Here is a 23954-nt window from a genome sequence, read left to right as displayed (position 1 = left end):
GACACGTGCGTTCGAGTCTCTGGTAAAAGAGTCCGGGTGATCTCTGAATATTTGTGACTACTCGGAGATTTCTTCGCCTCAGCTGCATGATTTACGGCTGCTAGCCTGCTTGATGACATGTGGGGATTCCCTAGCAACCAGGCAACCCCCACATGTACTCAGCCTGTCCAGCAGCCGTAAATCATGCAGCCGAGTCAACAAAAACTAAATCTCCGACCAGTCACAAATACTCGGAGACCACCCGAGCAACGAGTACACTCGCTCATCACTAATAATAACAAATACCTCCAATTAGAAATTGCAACCGTTAGATTGCAGTTAATGGTCATTACCATGGATACCTAAGCTAATGTAAAGCCCTGCACATAGGTAAGCGACACAGCAAATCAGAAGAACTATACTACGTCTCTAACGTGAGGTATTTTCTGTTTTTACTATCATTACACCTATTAAAACCTATTAAATATTGGGATATGAGCTTGGATGTGGGAATACTCCTGTAAGGAAGCGTGTTCAATACTCTTTCCATCCTGTAAGTTTGCATCCCTCAGTATACACATTTTATATAGCTGCCAAAGTTGGGTTTTCTTTAAGCAGCTCATACATACACCCCATGAGGCCAATGTACTGTGGGTATCCATGGCAGAAGAACTACAGAATACAAGGTTTAACATGAGCATTTTTAAAGGACATGAAGATAAAATGTATAATAAAAGCACTATACAACCACCTTGGCACGGATTTTAGAGTAAGTACACGAGCTTCAATGCCGAATATCATTTATTCCATGTACATTGTGAATCTGGTAACAAACACCCCTTAAACTATCTATAATGGTTCATATTCTGCACAAAAGGTCTCAGGGAGGACAATGCTGAGAAGGCCAGCAGGTCTGCGCGTCACTTTCTGTAGGTGGGATTGCAAGAATACGGTTTTTTGTATAGTGCTCAGAATGCTGCAGCGAGACTTCACAATGCCCCTATTCAGGCCCAGTGCTATCTGCCCACTAGCTCAGCAGACTCATCCATATGGATAGAGGGCTCGCCTTTTGTGCGGTCTACTAGGGGCACATTCATTCACTCAGCCAGCCAAAACAGCCAGCACTGCTGCCATATGGTAGAACAGGGGGAATACTACTGGCATTAAACCATGATGATACCAGCACTAATTTAGGGTCATTATACAGCACTTTCCCCCATATACAATGTACTGCATCTTTGGACGGGGTACACTATTGGGAAGATTCATACATAGTACGGAGTGTTTCATGGACAGGGACAACACATTAATACCTTGTTTGAACAACCCGATCTGCAGCTTGTCAATGACCGGGGATACATTGCCCTAGGAAAAGCTGGACTATGTAATACATACAGCACAACGAACAGTATAATGATGGGTGTAATGTCTTTTCGCAAACAAGTCCTACAGAAACTAGCAATAAGTCAATGCCAAGAAGTAGAGATAAATAATGCACAGGTCGAACCCTAATTTCCATAACAATCACCTCGATGAACGCTAGAGAACTATAGGGCTCCAAGGGCGCCTCCCCAAAAATGAAAGCAAAAAGGACCCATATATAGGACTATCTGGGAAGAGGTTAATATATCAATATAGCAGTGGAATGGAATGCTGTGGATTTGTGTAAAGGACTACAAACATTATCATATTCTGTTATATAGCTACCTGCTCCCCTTTTATCAGAGATGAGCGATAAGGTCTGGATTGAAATTTACAATCAGTTCTGCTAGACTGCTAGGTCATTCTCCTACAACTAGAGCAGTGATGGGCAACCTTTTGAGCTCGGTGTGTCAAAATTCGCCAAAAAACCGAGCATAACTTGGGTGGTGTGTCACCTTGATAAAAAAACATAATTTTGCGACATGTATAGTTTAAATAACAAATATGTATAATTAGAATTAACTTACCTGCTTAGTGACTTCTTTGTTCATCTGTCAGTTGGTTTCTTTTGTTGGTCTTGCTATTATTTAACTTGTGTGGGGTGCCGTGAACTAAGATAAGTGAGGGGGAGGGGGAATTCTTCCAGTGATGGCGAACCTGTGGCACTCCAGCTGTTGCAAAACTACAATTCCCATCATGTCTTCACAGCCAAAGCCTTTGCTTTGAATGGCCAGCCATGATGGGAATTGTAGTTTTGCAACAGCTGGACTGCCACAGGTTCGCCATCACTGATGCCTCCCTCTCACTTATCTCAGTAATGGCCAATGACACCCCACAGTTCACTGGATGATGGTTGCTGTAGTAGTCACAGGGCCTGAGTCCAGACAGCAATCACAGGGCCTGAGTCCAGACAGCAATCACAGGGCCTGAGTCCAGACAGCAATCACAGGGCCTGAGTCCAGACAGCAATCACAGGGCCTGAGTCCAGACAGCAATCACAGGGCCTGAGTCCAGACAGCAATCACAGGGCCTGAGTCCAGACAGCAATCACAGGGCCTGAGTCCAGACAGCAATCACAGGGCCTGAGTCCAGACAGCAATCACAGGGCCTGAGTCCAGACAGCAATCACAGGGCCTGAGTCCAGACAGCTATCACAGGGCCTGAGTCCAGACAGCTATCACAGGGCCTGAGTCCAGACAGCTATCACAGGGCCTGAGTCCAGACAGCTATCACAGGGCCTGAGTCCAGACAGCAATCACAGGGCCTGAGTCCAGACAGCAATCACAGGGCCTGAGTCCAGACAGCAATCACAGGGCCTGAGTCCAGACAGCAATCACAGGGCCTGAGTCCAGACAGCAATCACAGGGCCTGAGTCCAGACAGCAATCACAGGGCCTGAGTCCAGACAGCTATCACAGGGCCTGAGTCCAGACAGCAATCACAGGGCCTGAGTCCAGACAGCAATCACAGGGCCTGAGTCCAGACAGCAATCACAGGGCCTGAGTCCAGACAGCAATCACAGGGCCTGAGTCCAGACAGCAATCACAGGGCCTGAGTCCAGACAGCAATCACAGGGCCTGAGTCCAGACAGCAATCACAGGGCCTGAGTCCAGACAGCAATCACAGGGCCTGAGTCCAGACAGCAATCACAGGGCCTGAGTCCAGACAGCAATCACAGGGCCTGAGTCCAGACAGCTATCACAGGGCCTGAGTCCAGACAGCAATCACAGGGCCTGAGTCCAGACAGCAATCACAGGGCCTGAGTCCAGACAGCTATCACAGGGCCTGAGTCCAGACAGCTATCACAGGGCCTGAGTCCAGACAGCTATCACAGGGCCTGAGTCCAGACAGCAATCACAGGGCCTGAGTCCAGACAGCAATCACAGGGCCTGAGTCCAGACAGCAATCACAGGGCCTGAGTCCAGACAGCAATCACAGGGCCTGAGTCCAGACAGCAATCACAGGGCCTGAGTCCAGACAGCTATCACAGGGCCTGAGTCCAGACAGCTATCACAGGGCCTGAGTCCAGACAGCTATCACAGGGCCTGAGTCCAGACAGCTATCACAGGGCCTGAGTCCAGACAGCTATCACAGGGCCTGAGTCCAGACAGCTATCACAGGGCCTGAGTCCAGACAGCTATCACAGGGCCTGAGTCCAGACAGCTATCACAGGGCCTGAGTCCAGACAGCTATCACAGGGCCTGAGTCCAGACAGCTATCACAGGGCCTGAGTCCAGACAGCTATCACAGGGCCTGAGTCCAGACAGCAATCACAGGGCCTGAGTCCAGACAGCTATCACAGGGCCTGAGTCCAGACAGCTATCACAGGGCCTGAGTCCAGACAGCTATCACAGGGCCTGAGTCCAGACAGCTATCACAGGGCCTGAGTCCAGACAGCTATCACAGGGCCTGAGTCCAGACAGCTATCACAGGGCCTGAGTCCAGACAGCTATCACAGGGCCTGAGTCCAGACAGCTATCACAGGGCCTGAGTCCAGACAGCTATCACAGGGCCTGAGTCCAGACAGCTATCACAGGGCCTGAGTCCAGACAGCAATCACAGGGCCTGAGTCCAGACAGCTATCACAGGGCCTGAGTCCAGACAGCTATCACAGGGCCTGAGTCCAGACAGCTATCACAGGGCCTGAGTCCAGACAGCTATCACAGGGCCTGAGTCCAGACAGCAATCACAGGGCCTGAGTCCAGACAGCAATCACAGGGCCTGAGTCCAGACAGCAATCACAGGGCCTGAGTCCAGACAGCAATCACAGGGCCTGAGTCCAGACAGCAATCACAGGGCCTGAGTCCAGACAGCAATCACAGGGCCTGAGTCCAGACAGCTATCACAGGGCCTGAGTCCAGACAGCAATCACAGGGCCTGAGTCCAGACAGCAATCACAGGGCCTGAGTCCAGACAGCAATCACAGGGCCTGAGTCCAGACAGCAATCACAGGGCCTGAGTCCAGACAGCAATCACAGGGCCTGAGTCCAGACAGCAATCACAGGGCCTGAGTCCAGACAGCAATCACAGGGCCTGAGTCCAGACAGCAATCACAGGGCCTGAGTCCAGACAGCAATCACAGGGCCTGAGTCCAGACAGCAATCACAGGGCCTGAGTCCAGACAGCAATCACAGGGCCTGAGTCCAGACAGCTATCACAGGGCCTGAGTCCAGACAGCAATCACAGGGCCTGAGTCCAGACAGCAATCACAGGGCCTGAGTCCAGACAGCAATCACAGGGCCTGAGTCCAGACAGCTATCACAGGGCCTGAGTCCAGACAGCTATCACAGGGCCTGAGTCCAGACAGCTATCACAGGGCCTGAGTCCAGACAGCAATCACAGGGCCTGAGTCCAGACAGCAATCACAGGGCCTGAGTCCAGACAGCAATCACAGGGCCTGAGTCCAGACAGCAATCACAGGGCCTGAGTCCAGACAGCAATCACAGGGCCTGAGTCCAGACAGCTATCACAGGGCCTGAGTCCAGACAGCTATCACAGGGCCTGAGTCCAGACAGCTATCACAGGGCCTGAGTCCAGACAGCTATCACAGGGCCTGAGTCCAGACAGCTATCACAGGGCCTGAGTCCAGACAGCTATCACAGGGCCTGAGTCCAGACAGCTATCACAGGGCCTGAGTCCAGACAGCTATCACAGGGCCTGAGTCCAGACAGCTATCACAGGGCCTGAGTCCAGACAGCTATCACAGGGCCTGAGTCCAGACAGCTATCACAGGGCCTGAGTCCAGACAGCTATCACAGGGCCTGAGTCCAGACAGCTATCACAGGGCCTGAGTCCAGACAGCTATCACAGGGCCTGAGTCCAGACAGCTATCACAGGGCCTGAGTCCAGACAGCTATCACAGGGCCTGAGTCCAGACAGCTATCACAGGGCCTGAGTCCAGACAGCTATCACAGGGCCTGAGTCCAGACAGCTATCACAGGGCCTGAGTCCAGACAGCTATCACAGGGCCTGAGTCCAGACAGCTATCACAGGGCCTGAGTCCAGACAGCTATCACAGGGCCTGAGTCCAGACAGCAATCACAGGGCCTGAGTCCAGACAGCTATCACAGGGCCTGAGTCCAGACAGCTATCACAGGGCCTCCAGACAGCTATCACAGGGCCTGAGTCCAGACAGCTATCACAGGGCCTGAGTCCAGACAGCTATCACAGGGCCTGAGTCCAGACAGCTATCACAGGGCCTGAGTCCAGACAGCTATCACAGGGCCTGAGTCCAGACAGCTATCACAGGGCCTCCAGACAGCTATCACAGGGCCTCCAGACAGCTATCTCCTCAGGCCTCAGAAGTGCAGCCTGGGACTTCTGGTCGGCGCAGCAGGGAGCAGCGCAATGTCGCCCAAACAACACAGATCCGACGCAGAGGCCTGGGACTTCCGGGAGCTGCGCCTGGCCTACCGGAAGTCCCAGGCCTAGACGCTCTGCACCGGAGCTCTGTTGTTTGGACCCACAGACCTCCTGCATGGCATCCGATCCGATAAAAAATCGGATCGGATGCCATTGTTTACTTTAGCATTCCGATACCGCAAGTATCGGGTATCGGCCGATATTTGCTGTATCGGAATTCCGATACCGAGATCCGATACTTTTGTGGTATCGGGTATCGGTATCGAAACAACATTAATGTGTGTAAAATAAAGAATTAAAATAAAAAATATTGCTATACTCACCTCTCCGACGCAGCCTGGACGTCCGCGAGGGAACCGGCAGCGTTGTTTGCTTAAAAATCGCGGTTTTCCTTCCTTACTTGAAGTCCCGGCTTGTGATTGGTTGCGTGCCGCCCATGTGACCGAGACGCGACCAATCACAGCAAGCCGTGACGTAATTTTAGGTCCTTCAGGATTTTAAAATTACGTTCCGGCGTTGTGTGTGAGACACTGAAGGGAAAGGAAGCACGTGGGGATAGGAGCCTGGGGTCTGGAGCTGCGACTGGGCTCAACCCAAGATAAAGCGCAAAGAGACCGGACACCAGAGTCGGTGGTGGTGAGAGGATTGCATACCCAGCCAGCAAATCCGGAGGGCAGTAGATTCCAAGTCTCCTGGCCCCAACTGACACCCAGAGGCAACACAGCAGGTCAGCAGCCTGGGGCTGCCAGTGAGAAGACAGTGCCCAAGACAGGCTCAGGCTGTCAGCCATATGGATTGGGAGTACAGACAGAGGACTTGTGCAGAGCTTCAGGCAGCAAGGGTCAGAGTACAAAGCGCAGAAGGAAGGCCTCCGAACCCACCTGGTTAGGTGGATCCCAAGTTTCATCCAGACTGCTCAGCCCCCACCATCACCTGTTACCTGTACCCTGGACTGTACCTGTATTTCATTAGTAAAAAGGTAAAGGAAACTGCTACCCTTGTGTCCCTCAATCATTACTTGCGCCCTCAGTCCTGCACCCCATCGTTTACCATCCCCTACCAACTGTATTAGGTAGCCCTGGGGCCCCGTTCTACCTGTGGAGAGCAGAACCATCCAAGCTGCATTAACATCAGCCCCAGTGGTCCCTTGGAGCAGCGTTGGCCATCTCAGCCAAACACCACAATTGGCGTTACGAATCATCAGTTACAGACTTTATTTCCACTTTCATCCACATCCCCTTTAACTGGACGCCCAGGGTCATGGACCGGGTCACTGCCACTGTGACCACCCCTTTAAGTACCACAGGACCCGGTATAGAGTATCCCACGGTCCTAGCGGGCGCTCCACACAGGTGACGGAATTATTGCCTGTGCAGGTGATGCAACCATCACCCGGGCAATACTAAGGAAATCCTGAAAACATGACCTGTTGGTGGGCCTTGAGGACTGGAGTTGGGGAACATCGTCTTAAAACACAATTTCCAAACAACCCATGTAACAAAGATATGCTAACGAGTAGGTAAAAGGTGAACGGCCCTAATGTAGACTGCCTCCAGCCCAAACAGTGTTTCTCAAATTGGGACAATGTGAATATAATATAACTAATTCCCAGATATATTTGTTATCTTGGTATCTCTTCTCTGCTCTGAAGCACCAAGACTATCGGCCTTGGGAAACCCCCAGAATTATGCATAGGTCATGTTAGTATATAGGTGAAAGTATGGTTGGAAACATGGAGGTCATGTTACTGCACTAGGGAGCTCCTACGGGAAGGTTTGACAAACGAGATGCCCACTACTCGGAAAATCCCTTCTTAATTGGCATGTTTGCCCTCTGTAAAATAACACTAAGGCTATGCGCCCACGTTGCAGAATTTTCCGCATCAAAACCGGACTCCCTTGGCAGGAAATCCGCTTGCGTTTTTTTTCCCCCCGTTTATCGCGTATTTGTCATTTGTATTTGTATTTGTATTTTTCGCGGATGTCATGCGTTTTTTTCCCCCCATTTGTCCAAATACAATTCTATGGCGGCAAAATTGCTGATTTTCTGCAAAATTAATGAACATGGGTACAACAATTGCGGAATGTCATTAAAAATAATGGGATGCTTTATGTAAGCGTTTTTTTAAGCGCTTCCACAGCGGAACCCCCCCCCCCCCCGCAAAAACAGTTAAAAAACGCAATGTGGTCACATAGCCTTATACTCGCTTTCGGTGTCAGCATGACTCTCCCGGGGTCGCGATCATTAGCACTGGCTTCACTCTCCCTGCCTGCAGACAAATCACACACATCCAGGGAAAGCGAGAGCAGTAGGGAGAGGGAATCCGCCGCTGATTGAATGTCACATGATCCGCGGGAGAGCCATGCCGATACTGGAGGAGAGTAGAAGTGTTATTTTTCTGGGGGCAAACATTCGGATGGAGAAGGGGTTGACCGAGTAGTGAACAACCCCTTTCAATTAGAAATTTGTCCTGCAACCCTCTTTCCTTCCATCTAATTAACCGTACTCCTCTTGCCCAATAGGGAGGGGGATAAGGGGTCTGCTTGGGACCCTTTCTTTGTGCATTGATGACATTAAGCCAATCAACAGCTAGGGAAGTCTGTAGCATGCATATAATGGAGAGGACCCCGAAGCTGCAAACAAGAGAATGGCAGAAGGAAAACCTAAATACAGCGCTAGAATCAGTCTCACCACAGAGACGCATAGGCCTGGTGACAGATTCCTTTAACCTTAGCTCAGCTTCCTTGTACAATTAAAGCAAAGAATGCAGTATAACAGGCATCTGTAATAAACTACTGAAGGGCTCAAGTATTCCTGAAAAGTAATAACTTGTGTACATGTAACCAGCTACAGAAAAGGACATGGAAATTCAACCCACTCGACAATTACAGGCATTACCACCACCCTCCGGCATCGCTGGGGGCGAGCGACGTCTACGTGTCCCAACACACTACCCCACTGGTATGTGAGCGGAGACATGAGAGCCCCCATCCTCACATCACCTGCATGAGAGCCAGCCACAAGGTAAAAAAACGGAACAGCCGAAACTGCTGAAAACTGAAGGAGGCTGTACAATGCACATACTGCAGCCAGAAGAATACAAAAGACGCTGCAGACGAAGAATATTTCTGGCACCGAAGATGGGGAGTTTCCATAATAAATAGCTTGTTACTGAAAGTAAAACAATTCCCCCAACCAATATATAGGAGTCCCACTTGCACCCACTTCTTCACTGCGAAACTGAGCAGCTCAGTAGAGAGGCTGCCAATAACGCGTCCTGACTCTCTACTGAAGGTGTGTGGGACTGACGGACACCATCAAGTACATTAACTGTCTAAGACCCATAGACATGAAACTGAGGCAGGACAGTGAGGTCTCCATTCTAGCGATTGTGACAAGTTGTTGGACAGTCCCTTTAAATACATTTGGAAATATTCATCAACACTAGAATGGGGTGGATACACACAGCAAACAAGCAGATTTCCCCTTCTATTATTACAAAATGCCTTATTAAAAAAGACAGCCAATGTTTGAGTCCTTTTTCCATATGGTTTTATTAAAAGGAATCAACCCTCCCTAGGCCGTTTATATTGGCATATAGGGCATAGGAAGGTGAATAAAATCTGTTCATATCTGAAATCCGAAGTCTTATTCTAGAGAAATCCATGTATGTCTGAATATGTAAATGACCGCTTCTAGGCTCCGGGAGGACTTTGCCTGGAAGATAACTCTGCCTCCAGAGCTTATTTTAAATAAAAGGAGCAGCTATCAGTGTGACATGTGAATAACACAGAACAGGAAAAATGAACTTTGTCTTCTTGCAAATACAACATTTTTTGCAGCTCTCTGAGCTTTGCTGTATTGCAAACAGTATTGCAGCCCTGTCTGGCTGGAAGCTGAGAGGAACCTTCAGATGTGTCAGTTATAATCGCACACAGCTCTACAGTGAGATCAGGAGACCAGAGAGCAACCATTACAGATCACACTGGCAATACTGGTAACCGGTTACAATTTGGCTTCCGACCACATCACTCAACTGAAACTGCCCTAACTAAAGTGACCAATGACCTACTAACCGCCAAGAGCAAGCGACACTACTCTGTCTGCCTTCTCCTGGACCTGTCTTCTGCCTTTGACACTGTGGACCATTCCCTCCTGTTACAGATTCTCTCACCTCTTGGCATCACAGACTTGGCCCTATCCTGGATCTCATCATATCTAACAGACCGGACATTCAGCATCTCCCACTCACACACCACCTCCTCACCTCGCCCCTATCTGTCGGTGTTCCCCAAGGCTCAGTTCTAGGACCCCTACTCTTCCCCATCTACACCTTTGGCCTGGGACAGCTCATAGAATCCCACGGTTTGCAATATCATCTACGCTGATGACACGCAGATTTACTTATCTGGACCTGACCTCACCTCCTTACTGACCAAAATCCCACAATGTCTATCTGCTATTTCATCCTTCTTTACTGCTCGTTTTCTAAAACTGAACATGGACAAAACAGAATTCATCATCTTTCCCCCACCTTACTCTACCCCTCCACCCGACCTATACATCAATGTCAATGGCTGCTCACTTTCCCCGGTCCCGCACGCTCAGTGCCTCGGGTTGATCCTTGACTCTACCCTCTCTTTCAAGCCACATATCCAAGCCCTTGCAGATTTCAACTCAAAAACATTTCCCGAATCCGTGCATTCCTTGACCATGAAACCACAAAAACACTAATACATGCCCTTATCTCTCGCCTCGACTACTGCAACCTCCTACTCTCTGTCCTCCCCTCTAGCACTCTGGCACCACTCCAATCCATCCTAAACTCTGCTGTCTGACTAATCCACCTGTCTCCCCGTTACTCCCCAGCCTCTCCTCTCTGCCAGGCCCTTCACTGGCTTCCTATTGCCCAGAGGCTACAGTTCAAAACACTAACTATGACATACCAAGCCATTCACAACCTGACTCCTCCATACATCTGTGACATGGTCTCCCGGTACCTACCTACACGCAACCTTCGATCGTCTCATGATCTCCTTCTCTACTCCTCTCTCATCTCTTCCTCCCACAACCGCATCCAAGACTTCTCCCGTGCTTCACCTATACTCTGAAACTCTCTACCCCAACAGATCAGGCTCTCGCCTACCACGGAAACCATCAAAAAGAACCTGAAGACCCACCTCTTCCAACAAGCCTACAACCTGCAGTGATCCCCAGTCTGCTGAACCTCCGCATGACCAGCTCTACCCTCTCCTAGTGTATCCTCACCCATCCCCTGCAGACTGTCAGCCCTCGAGGGCAGGGTCCTCTCTCCTCCTGTACTTGTGTGTGCCTTGTTTTACTCATGTTTATTGTACTTGTCTATATTTGCCCCGCTCACATGTAAAGCGCCATAGAATAAATGGCGCTATAAAAATGTATAATAATAATAATAATAACAACCATTACACCTCACAATGGTAACATCCGTTGTAAAGACTAACAAAATTTGCAATAGATAAACCGTATAGTGGATTTAAAAAGAAAACAAAAAAACAAAAATAGGATATTCTGGAGCAGTGAGAACAATATAAAAGCAAATACTCTACTTTTGACTTTATGGCAGGGCGCCTTTAAATGTTTATGAATATGGCAAAGCAATGCGTCAGTCTATAGCAAACCTGGGCAGAGTGCAGCCCGTGGGCCACATACGACTGACTGTTTCAATCCTGCCCACTGACAGACAGCCGAGGGGTTAAAACAGTGGTACACATGCGGCACGCTGACCTCCCTGCCCGCTGCCACCGCTATACGCATCCATGGGACGCAACCAGCGGTGAATACACGGTGGAGGAGGGGCCTCTGGCTTCCTCTTCCAGCAATCAGCGTGTGAGACCGCAGACGTGATGACATCACTTCGTGTCAGTTGTGCACTGCGGAGTCAGCGCACAGGAGCAGAGTGACGGGGGAAGAAGAGTGAGGTGAGTGTTTTTTTTTTTTTTCCTTCATGTGTGGGGGACTCCTGCTTTATACAGGGAGGCACGGGGGTGGGGGCTCATGATCTATACAGGGAGCGAGGGGGTGGGTGGGGGACCTCTTACAGGAAAATGGGGGTCACCTCTTACAGAATATAGGGGACCGCGGTGGGGCTCTTATATAGGCAAAGTCAGTATACAGCATTCTGCTCAATATGAAGTGATACAATTATTAGAATTAATATTAAGCAGAATTTATTTCAGTCTATTGTTTCAGCCCTCCACAACAGTCATGGTCTCTCATGTGCCCAGTACAATATGACTGTACATTGCAGCTTGGATCAATAATGATCAGTCTCCTATCTGTGACAGGTTTTATAATACACACTTCTGTAACAGGAGGCCAACCTTCAGTAAACTAACACTCACTGACTAAATATGCCTGGCGAGCCACATGTCACACAGTCACGTCCATGCTAGTGCACTCGCTAATGACATCAGCATCCTATAGAGTAATAAGAGCCCTAACAGACATTTACTGCCGAGTCTCGGGGCTGCTCCCAGTGTCTGGCATTGGATCCAACCGGCAAATCAGTGAGCTCAGCGGCTCGGAACGGGGCGTTCCATCTACATGATGGCAGCACTGCAGCCAATGCCAGGCACCGGGAGCAATGGCGAGACTCGCTGGCTGACCCGAGTAGGGAGAGTGTGGTGTGGTTTGTTCCTTTGTAACATCCTGCACCTGGAAATTAACTTTTAATGAAAGGGAACAACCCCTTTAAATCAAATAATAGGGCTATTGTACAGTTTCCTGTTATGACTCAGGGGTTAATTACATTTGTCAAAAAGGTGGCAGCCATGTCCTAAATCTCTAAACCTATGCAACGCTGACATGAAGGGCACAATAGTTGGAAGTTGTACTAGCCTTGTGGATTTTTCTTTACATTTAGTATGTATGTGACAGTTTGGTGTGTGTCATCTATGCTCCACGTCACTGGTGTTTTGGCATCTTTTTCAAAAGGTAACCAGACCACCATCACCATTTGATTCCTGCTTATATCTATATTTGTTAGCCAGCTAGTTATGCAATTGTTTTTGTTTCTAGATATTTAATTCTCTTCTGCTTGTCCTTATGCCAAGAGTTCGCATAACTGTTTTTCAAAGGGGTTTATGATCCATGTAGACCTGGACATTTGTTTATCTGATCACTACATTTATTGTGCCCTGCTGTCTCAATTGAGTTAGATTGATTGGTAACGAGAGGGGGGAAGACCAAAAAAAAAAAAAAAAAAAAAAAGTGAGATCTAAGAGCTGGCCACCTATAAATGTAGATATAGCTTGGGGAAGCATTCATGCAGGGGGCATTCGTGCACTATTATTCGTGTACATTTTTTTTTCAAAGTACTTTTTTTTCTAAGTATTCAGCAGTTATAACATGGCAGTTAGACAGGGCAGGAGACAGGTAAGACAATCTAAATCTATTCCCTATTCAGTTGGCACACAGCAAATACTCACCATATGTATTTGTATAATCTATATCATGGCTGCTGCTTTCACACACAATCACCGCCCTTGCATCAACTCTTTACACTCCATCCATATTGGCCCCTCTGTCCTGGCCTCTCCTATGTATAGCACTCATGCTCTGTTCACATTGCTTAACAGTACAGATCCATTCAGTCCCACCATCCAACACAAGAGACGCTCTCACAAATCACTTAACCATCTGCTCACTCTTTCTATCCTCCTTCTCCTAGTTGCTGGAGACATCTCTCCGAACCCCGGCCCCCCATGTTATAGCCAGTCAAACCTCCCAACTGCTACACCCAGAAACCCCTCTAACCTTATTAATATTCCATGCATGCTTTCTGTCTCTTTCAATTGTGCTCTTTGGAATTCTCGCTCTGTGTGTAATAAACTCTCCTTCATTCATGACTTCTTCCTTTCTAACTCTCTTAATCTCCTGGCTCTTACTGAAACCTGGATCCAGCAGTCAGACACCACCGCTGCTGCTGCTCTCTCATTTGGTGGACTACACTTTTCTCATACCCCAAGATCAGACAACAGAGCAGGTGGAGGCGTTGGTCTGCTCCTTTCACCCAAATGTACCTTCCAAGTTATCCCCCAAGTACCCTCACTTGTATTCCCTTCCTTTGAGGTCCATGCTGTCAGATTCTACGTCCCCTTCTCCATGCGAGTGGCGGTGGTGTATCGTCCTCCCGGCCCCTCTCACCAGTTCCTGGATCATTTTGCCACCTGGCTTCCACACTTTCTCTCTTATGACACCCCCACCCTCATCATGGGTGATTTCAATATCCCAATTGCTTCTCCCCTCTCCCCATCTGCTTCTCACCTTTTATCTCTAACCTCCTCTTTCGGCCTCTCGCAGCATACTAACTCTCCAACACATGATGATGGAAACTCCCTTGATTTGGTCTTCTCCCGGCTTTGCTCACTGGATGATTTCACAAACTCCCCTCTCCCGCTCTCTGACCACAACCTTCTTTCATTCTCTATCAAGAACTGCCATCCCGCTCAGGTCATCCCCACTTTCCACACTTATAGAAACATACAGGCCATTAACACCCAGAAACTTATGAAGAACTTGCAGTCTTCATTGGCCCCAATCTCCTCCATCTCTTGTCCTGATTCTGCTCTGAAGCATTACAATGAAACCCTGCAAAGTGCCCTGGAAGAAGCTGCACCTCCTATACATAGAACAACTCGGCACAGACGGCGACAACCGTGGCACACGCTGCAAACACGTTTCCTGCAGCGGTGCTCCTGGTGCGCCGAACGTCTGTGGAGAAAATCTAATCTGCCCGAAGATTTCATCCATTATAAGTTCATGTTAAAAACATACAACTCTGCCCTTCACCTCTCCAAACAAACCTATTTCAACACCCTCATCACCTCGCTGTCCAATAACCCTAAACGTCTCTTTGACACTTTCCGGTCCCTACTCAACCCAAGAGAGCAGGCCCCAACCACAGATCTCCACGCTGACGATCTGGCCAATTACTTCAAAGAAAAAATTGACCACATTCGACAGGAAATCATTTCCCAATCTCTTCATACCAAGCACTGTCCTCCCTCCCCCACTGCATCTAGTTCACTCTCTGACTTTGAACCAGTTACAGAAGAAGAAGTAAGCAGGCTCCTTGCATCTTCTCGCCCGACCACTTGCACCAGCGACCCCATTCCGTCGCATCTCCTCCAGTCCCTTTCCCCGGCTGTCACCTCTCACCTAACAAAAATATTCAACCTTTCCCTCACTTCCGGTATTTTTCCCTCCTCATTTAAGCATGCCATCATACATCCACTACTTAAAAAGCCCTCCCTCGATCAAAATTGTGCCGCTAATTATAGACCTGTCTCTAATCTTCCCTTCATCTCTAAACTCCTGGAACGCCTGGTCCACTCCCGTCTTACCCGCTATCTCTCAGATAATTCTCTTCTCGACCCTCTTCAATCTGGTTTCCGCTCTTTACACTCTACTGAAACTGCCCTCAATAAAGTCTCTAATGACCTACTAACAGCTAAATCTAATGGTCACTATTCCATGCTAATTCTCTTGGATCTCTCCGCAGCATTCGACACTGTGGATCATCAGCTCCTCCTCACTATGCTCCGCTCCATCGGCCTCAAGGACACCGTTCTCTCTTGGTTCTCCTCCTATCTCTCTGGCCGATCCTTCACTGTTTGTTTTGCTGGTTCCTCCTCCTCTCACCTTCCCCTTACTGTTGGGGTTCCTCAAGGATCAGTCCTAGGCCCCCTCCTCTTCTCTTTGTATACTGCCCCTATTGGACAAACAATCAGTAGATTTGGTTTCCAGTACCATCTCTATGCTGACGACACCCAATTATATACCTCTTCTCCTGTTATCACGCCGACCTTTTTAGAAAACACCAGTGATTGTCTTACCGCTGTCTCTAACATCATGTCCTCCCTCTATCTGAAACTGAACCTGTCAAAAACTGAACTCCTCGTGTTCTCTCCCTCTACAAACCTACCTTTGCCCGACATTGCCATCTCTGTGTGCGGTTCCACCATTACTCCAAAGCAACATGCCCGCTGCCTTGGAGTCATCCTTGATTCCGAGCTTTCATTCACCCCCCACATCCGATCACTGGCTCGCTCTTCTTATCTGCATCTCAAAAACATTTCCAGAATTCGCCCTTTTCTTACTTTCGACTCTGCAAAAACTCTTACTGTCTCACTTATTCATTCTCGTCTGGACTATTGTAACTCTCTACTAATTGGCCTACCTTTTACCAGACTCTCCCCGCTCCAATCTGTCCTGAATGCTGCTGCCAGGATCATATTCCTCGCCAACCGTTACACCGATGCCTCTACCTTGTGCCAGTCATTACACTGGCTACCCATCCAATCCAGAATCCAGTACAAAATTACTACCCTCATCCACAAAGCACTCCATGGCTCAGCACCACCCTACATCTCCTCTCTGGTCTCAGTCTACCAACCTACCCGTGCCCTCCGCTCTGCTAATGACCTCAGGTTAGCATCCTCAATAATCAGAACCTCCCACTCCCGTCTCCAAGACTTTACACGTGCGGCGCCGATTCTTTGGAATGCACTACCTAGGTTAATACAATTAATCCCCAATCCCCACAGTTTTAAGCGTGCACTAAAAACTCATTTGTTCAGATTGGCCTACCGCCCCAACGCATTAACCTAATTATCCCTGTGTGGCCTATTAATAAAAAACAACAACATAATCACGTTCCTCCATCATGTTCTCATACACTTTATGCAGTTAATAGCCTCTGTGTCTGTACTGTTACATACTTAGGCAGTTAACTGGTTCATGCAGCTTTACATGAACACCCGAGCCTTACACTATGGCTGGTCCAAATAACTAAAGCAATTGTTACCATCCACCTCTCGTGTCTCCCCTTTTCCTCATAGATTGTAAGCTTGCGAGCAGCAGGGCCCTCATTCCTCCTGGTATCTGTTTTGAACTGTGATTTCTGTTATGCTGTAATGTCTGTTGTCTGTATAAGTCCCCTCTATAAGTTGTAAAGCGCTGCGGAATATGTTGGCGCTATATAAATAAAATTATTATTATTATTATTATCACCATCACCACCACCATCTGTACTCCTAATGAGTACGTTCTGATACCAATGAGGCTGAAGGCAGGGACATAGATGGGGGAAGCAGGGTCTGGAAACCACTTACATGGAACTTTGTTACAGGCATGACGACAACTCCCCAAATAAAATGATTGGCAACGTTTCATTTCCATTTTTAATACTTTTGTCACTTTCCATGACAGTTTAGTTACTCTTTAATGGACAAATAAACGAAAAGCTCATGATCAATACATTTAACGGATACCATCCCTCTCCCATAAGCAACAATAGTATTCTGTCCAGTATACAATTTTTGAACAAAGTAGACAGCATAAACCAGCTATACAGAGGTGAGGGGTACGCTTTTGGTCTCCATTTTGGACTCCTATAGACACAAGCAGCACGTACATGTTATACTTTTAAAAGCAAGACGTGAAAGAGGCCAATACCATTGTGCCATCACAAGGAATATGTAACAGGCAGTGTGCTTTACTACTCACCCACAGCTTGTTTTCATAATAATAAGCACCGAGGAGCTTCACAATGTTGGGGTGATTGCAGGTCGCCAGAATTTCTATTTCAACCATGTAGTCCTCCAACTCCTCTTCACTCTTTGTGTCAATAACTTTGGCTGCAGCCAAGATGCCAGTTTCTTTGTTTTTAGCCTAAAAATAAACATAATAAAAGCGTCAAACATTTGAACAAGAAGAAGAATAAAAGTTATATAATATTTTGTTTTCAAGTAGACAACCTTTTTAAACTTGTACAATTTACTAATACACTTAAATTAGGCAAAGGGGGCCCGGCAAGAGCTGCGCGGCAAAGGGGGCCCGGCAAGAGCTGCGCGGCAAAGGGGGCCCGGCAAGAGCTGCGCGGCAAAGGGGGCCCGGCAAGAGCTGCGCGGCAAAGGGGGCCCGGCAAGAGCTGCGCGGCAAAGGGGGCCCGGCAAGAGCTGCGCGGCAAAGGGGGCCCGGCAAGAGCTGCGCGGCAAAGGGGGCCCGGCAAGAGCTGCGCGGCAAAGGGGGTTGGTTGGACTTAGCCAGTCCGCCAATCCTCTTCTCCATGCACAAAACTGATGACATGCCAATACAGAAGTGGTGGAACTGCAGGGTCCAGAGATCAGTGCTAAGATCTTGACATGACACCTTTCCTAAAATCAATATTCATAAGCTGCATATATTTATATTTCAATCACATCCAGAGATATTTTTTTTCCAAGCAGGCAAACCCTTTAAAGGTCTAAATTTATTGTATGTATTTCTTTTAACTCAACACTTCAAAAGCAGCATATGAAACAAGAAAATTACAGAGCAAAGAGCACTATAAAAAGGGCCTTAATAGGACTGGCAGCTCACTACAAAGAGTGAAATGAAGCTATACTCTACATAACACATGAAAATTATTCCACAGTCTACGGTAAACGCCTAATTTTATGTATAAAGAAAAAAATATATATACTGTAATTTGCTCCAATACTTTGAAATTGTGACCCACATTTACTTAAATTGGTCTAAATAAAAATAGCTAGTCTTTTATGCAATTTTACCTTATGGGGAAATATCTGCGCTGCAGGTATATCGAGTGTCCCCCAAAAAAAGGGGCAGAATCAGAATAACAAAAGTGGTTAGAGATAATACCAATATTTGTACAGAAAAATGCTTAATAATACATCTTACACTTACTCTTCACTTGCTACAATGCAGCGATAATGATGATCATGAGGCGTTTCAGAAAGGTCCTTTTGGCTTTAAAGTAACTATCAGGATGTCCGCGTTTAACTTGAATAAATCTGTAGTTGCTCCAAGATGTGAAATACCAAGGTGTGAACCTGTCCCGGCCGGTAACAGGCACCTGTATTATGTTGTAGATAATAATCCACTCACGAGACGGTAATGCGCGCTTCCAGTAACAGTTGGCCGACGAGGTGCAGCAAAGCTGCAGGACCTCGCGTGACGTCACAAGCACGTGGGGTATCACGTGATCGGCTGAAGGATGAGTACAGATCGCACCATAGACCAAAAAGCTAATCCAACGCGTTTCGGAGTCGGCAGACTCCTTCCTCAGGGATCCCTCATCCCTGAGGAAGGAGTCTGCCGACTCCGAAACGCGTTGGATTAGCTTGCACCTCGTCGGCCAACTGTTACTGGAAGCGCGCATTACCGTCTCGTGAGTGGATTATTATCTACAACATTATACAGTTGCCTGTTACCGGCCGGGACAGTTTCACACCTTGGTATTTCACATCTTGGAGCAACTACAGATTTATTCAAGTTAAACGCGGACATCCTGATAGAGTTACTTTAAAGCCAAAAGGACCTTTCTGAAACGCCTCATGATCATCATTATCGCTGCATTGTAGCAAGTGAAGAGTAAGTGTAAGATGTATTATTAAGCATTTTTCTGTACAAATATTGGTATTATCTCTAACCACTTTTGTTATTCTGATTCTGCCCCTTTTTTTGGGGGACACTCGATATACCTGCAGCGCAGATATTTCCCCATAAGGTATTATGTTTGGCCTTTTTTTGCCTATATTTTTGAACTATTTGGTAGTTAGTTCTTAATATTTGCTGCAGCAGGATTAGTTAATATAGTGCAGCGCCCTTATTTATGTTTATTTTTATCCAATTTTATTATTTATTTTTAAAGAAGAATGCCTATTAATTTGGCATTTTCGCTATGAGCAGGTGTAGAATTGCACTGAAAAATAAGTTTTCTGGATTTCTTCTTAAAGGGGTAGCCCACTTTATCTTTAGTTTAAAGTGAAACTCATGTTAAAAAAATAAAAAAATAAAAATCGCTATTAACTGCAGATATAGGGATAATCTGCAGGTTAATAGCATTCTAAAAACAAGGTCTGCAACTACTGGGAAGCACGGTACTTTATTCTTCCCAGCAGCCTCTGGAGTTCAGTCATAGAGGAGCGGCTTCAGTCACTGCTCAGTACATAGTGAGAAGCAGCTGTAACCAACCCCGGCACTGATAGTTGCATCTCCACTGATACACTGCTGATCCGGCTGTCAGTCAGTGCTTTCAGTCACTGCTCATTGTGTACTGATTGGTGACTGAAGCCGCGCCTCTGTGACTCAAAGCTGGAGCTTCCTTCTGGCAGCAAAGCTCAGTATGGAAGCTGCACTGCATATAAACCTCATGCAGGTTAATAGCATTTGGGAACACGGCAGGTGGCCTTTAACAATAATTTAAGGACACTTAACATATAAGTACTATAGATCCTGTACCCGTTGGTGCTCCTTTCCTTGCAGACTGCACTGCTCTCCAATGGAGGCGCATGAGATCAGACTTGTCCTCCTATTACAAAACACTGCACATAGTAAAGTAGATTTTTGGAGAAGGCTAATGGACAGATCTATCATACCCTTCACTGTCAAGTGCCACTCTGAAAACTCGAGAACTGTCTGAGGAAAGACCGCACCAATAATCAGGAGGAGAAGAACCCGAAATACTTACATATTAGTAAGTGTCAGAAAATCATATCCAACACCCTGACAAAAAACTGCAACTAATAAAATAGGGCAAAATGTAGAGACCAAGAGCACTTTACTTGGCAAATTTCAGCGCAAATAACAAGTGTAACGTGACTCATGACCTTTTAAAGGACCGATGATAAAAATAACGATTCAGTCTTGTATTTTCCCATTCTTCTTGGTGGAGTAGTGAATAAATAATTTGATGGCAAACATTAGAGAATCCAGGATAGTAGACGCACAGCTGGGGTAACATTTACATTAAAAAACAGGATTATAAACCAGGTAATATAAAACATATATAACAGCAGCTTATTTTCTAAAGCAAACAGATTTATTAAAGCTATTCAATCATCCACCATGAAAGCAGCCATGTCTACCAATACTGATGTGTGGCGCCCCAGGGTCCTGGTCATCACAGTGGTATTGCTTTCCTCCAGGGGAGAGTGATGCTACATTCGGAGGCAAGGAAGGATAACTGCATCCAGGTACCACAAACATGCAACATATTCACACTCCAGGCCACAAGGGGATACATGGATACATGGATACATGGATGGATGCATACATGGATACATGGATGGATGCATACATGGATACATGGATGGATGCATACATGGATACATGGATGGATACATGGATGGATACATGGATGGATGCATACATGCATACATGCATACATGCATACATGCATGCATGCATGCATGCATGCATGCATACATACATACATACATACATACATACATACATACATACAGTGGTTTTTGGAGGGAAAGTTAGTCAGTCCTTCAGGGAAGCTGTTCCTGGCAGGAGCGAGTTCCTGTCAGAGGAGAAAGTTCACGGAGATGTGCATGCCCTAAGAGCTGCAGCTCCCAGGAAAGACACGTAGAAAGCCGAATACGTTGTAGTGAGCATGCAGGAAAGCAAAGCACAGGAGAGGATACCAGAAGGGGAACAGCCCCAAGCAGGCTGCCTCCTTCCGGAACACCGAGGTAGTAAGGACCTCTACGCCTTACTTCAGAGACCGGCAGGACAGCTAATTGCAGGTTACCTGTCCGCACCTACACCCAGGAGGCACGGTGACACCCCACAGAGCCGGGTTATCTAAGAGACCCTATAAACAGGCTCAAGTCACCAGTCATACGGGTTTTGTCCTATCCTATATGGGGGACAAAGAGAGACACCACATCTGTGAGGACCTTACGAGACGCTTAGCAGTAAGGGACTACACCTCTACAGCGCAAGGGAAGGCTACCGATTTCCACCTGGACAAGGGGACTCTGGACTTGCCTCCAAACCGGCCGGACCCTACCTGCCCTGTGATCTGGTGTCCTGGACTGTGGCTGCTGAAACCAACAGTAAACAAGGTAAAGAGACTGCACTCCTTCGTTCTTCTCTGCGCCTCTCATCATACCACCATCTACACACTGGGAAGCCCTGGGGATATACTCTACCTGTGGGAAGGTATACCATCTAGCTGCCATAACATCACCCCAGAGGACCACTTAAAGCAGCGTCGGTCACCCTGACCGAATACCACAGGTGGCGTCACAAACAAACTTTATTCCCTTTAAAGACCTTTCCCTTTTACATGGGTGCCAAAGGCCACGGACCAGGTCGCAGCCACCGTGACATCCCCCTGTGAACACCACCGGACCCGGTACAGAGTACCCCACGGCCCTGAAGGGGCGACTCAGATGTATCCAGGAAGGGAACAAGTGCAGCTCAGCTACAAATACAGTATGAGAACTAAAGCAAGACGCCAAGTACAGAATGAAGGCACCTAATAATTAAACCTAAAAGATTAAACGACATCATCTTGGACATGATCCAACTAAATACTCATTTAAAAACACTTCCAGATTTTCAGGCACTGCTATGACTGTACATATTAATCAGCTGGCTTACAGTCGCGGGGTGTGCCGGCAAGTCCATACATGAGGCCTTTAATAGAAGGCCTGCATCAATGGGTAATAGTAGGTCTGTATAGCCAATCCCAGGCACAATTGCAAAACCATCCATGAAGAGAGGTTTTAATGGATTCAGTTAAGTACAAGAAGGGTCTGGATTTCTTTCTTGATTATATTACGTGTTCTTGTTACTAGCCTGACTGCCATATGTGGAATTTCCCCTAATATGGAGCAATAAATGCCTTCCTCTAGATCAGCAGGTTAGGCTATATGTTGTACTTGGTGGATCTACTTTTAACATTAAAACTATGAAACCTCTCTAGACTATTCTGAAGGAGGTGAGAATTTACATGTCCGCCTTTCTTCCGGTCTGGTGTGGGTCTACTGAAGACCATAGACTAATCAATTTGTTCAGATCTGGTTGTAGCAGGTGATACTGTGCCCAGAGGTTGAGGGACTACTCCATCTTGGCACTATGTGGACTATCCATACCGGTAAATATGGCTACTTGCGCTGCAGTGTGTGGGGCCACATCTAATTTTGCTATAAAGAGCCTATGAAGCTTAGTTTGGCCATGGATTCTGCATTTTTGCAAATACCATAACTGGTAAATTGTTCCTTTAAAAGAAAAATTGGTCAGCCGATTTTTGCTATAATCTGAAAGCAGCATAATGGAGGGGCAGACAATTCCAGGGACATGTCACTTGCACAGCAGCTTACTGTAGTTTAAATATAATCAGTGTTTTATCAGCAGGAGATTATCACTGCAGGACTAGGTCTCCTGTGTCCAGCTAATCTGTGTAACCCTGCCCCCACCACTGACTGGTAATTTGCCGTCAATGTAGTGTGTATACAGGAAGCCTCCAATCAGGGGTGTGGGTGGGATTATACACAGCTCAGCATTCATAGTAATGCTACATCCAGAGCAGAGAAAACATGGAATCTATCAAAATGACACCAGTCCAGTAAGATATACATCATCGGAATCAGGCTCTCTGCTCCTACATCATGCAGTTTTCAGATTCCATAGCAAAAACCTGCTGACAGTGATTCTCTTTAATGCAACTCTTCCAAACTGGCTTCTGCAGAACCCCATTGCTCGGGGGGATAATTTTTGGTAATTTTGAACAATACTGCTCATGCACTGACACTACTCAATGACCATGAAGGGCAAGAGAGGAGGCTCTATTCCTACTGCGTGAACGTACATCTCAACATATGCATTTGCTTTCTCTACGTGCAACTTGATTTTGGGGTAAGGGCTTTGGTCTGATTTTTTTTTTTTGAGGGGGGGGATCTAAAGTCAGAACTAATTTTAGGGACAAAATACATTTTTTGGCAATCTTCGCCATACTGATGGCGCATTACCTGGCTTCACTGACCAATCTGTGGCTCGGAGGAATGGTATCAGATCAGATTGTTTATCAGGTCCTCATTATTCTGGTGTTGTACCGTTCGAATATAAAACAGGATGTAAGGCCTTGTTCACACGATCCTTTTTTCCCTGCGGATTTTTCAGGTCCTGATTTGTGAAAACCGCAGTGCAAAACCTGCGGTGGTTTTCACTGCGGTTTTCAGTCCTTTTTCTTCTGCGGATTCCACTGCGGGTTTCCAGCTGCTTTTTCCTATTGGTGCAGGTGGAAAACAGCAGCGGAATCCGCAGAAAGAATTGACATGGAACTTCTTTTTTTCCGCAGAAAATCAGCGCGGATTTTCCGGTGGAAAAAAGGATCGTGGGAACAGCGGT

At 47.1% G+C, this 23954-nt stretch overlaps 1 protein-coding gene across 1 annotated transcript in view; it reads right to left on the bottom strand.

The window, feature by feature from the left end:
• Positions 1 to 23954, bottom strand: part of STK10 (serine/threonine kinase 10) — a 134166-nt gene that overhangs the window by 86074 nt on the left and 24138 nt on the right. Inside the window, exon 2 of the mRNA XM_077265783.1 lies at positions 17313 to 17477. Within this exon, the coding sequence (XP_077121898.1) occupies positions 17313 to 17477 (165 nt within the window). The remainder of the gene's footprint in view (positions 1 to 17312; positions 17478 to 23954) is intronic.

Source organism: Ranitomeya variabilis, chromosome 5, assembly GCF_051348905.1.
Source record: "Ranitomeya variabilis isolate aRanVar5 chromosome 5, aRanVar5.hap1, whole genome shotgun sequence".
Classification (NCBI taxonomy): Eukaryota; Metazoa; Chordata; class Amphibia; order Anura; family Dendrobatidae; genus Ranitomeya; species Ranitomeya variabilis.
The sequence above is the reverse complement of the archived record's forward strand: the minus strand, read 5'-3'. Positions and strand labels throughout refer to the sequence as shown.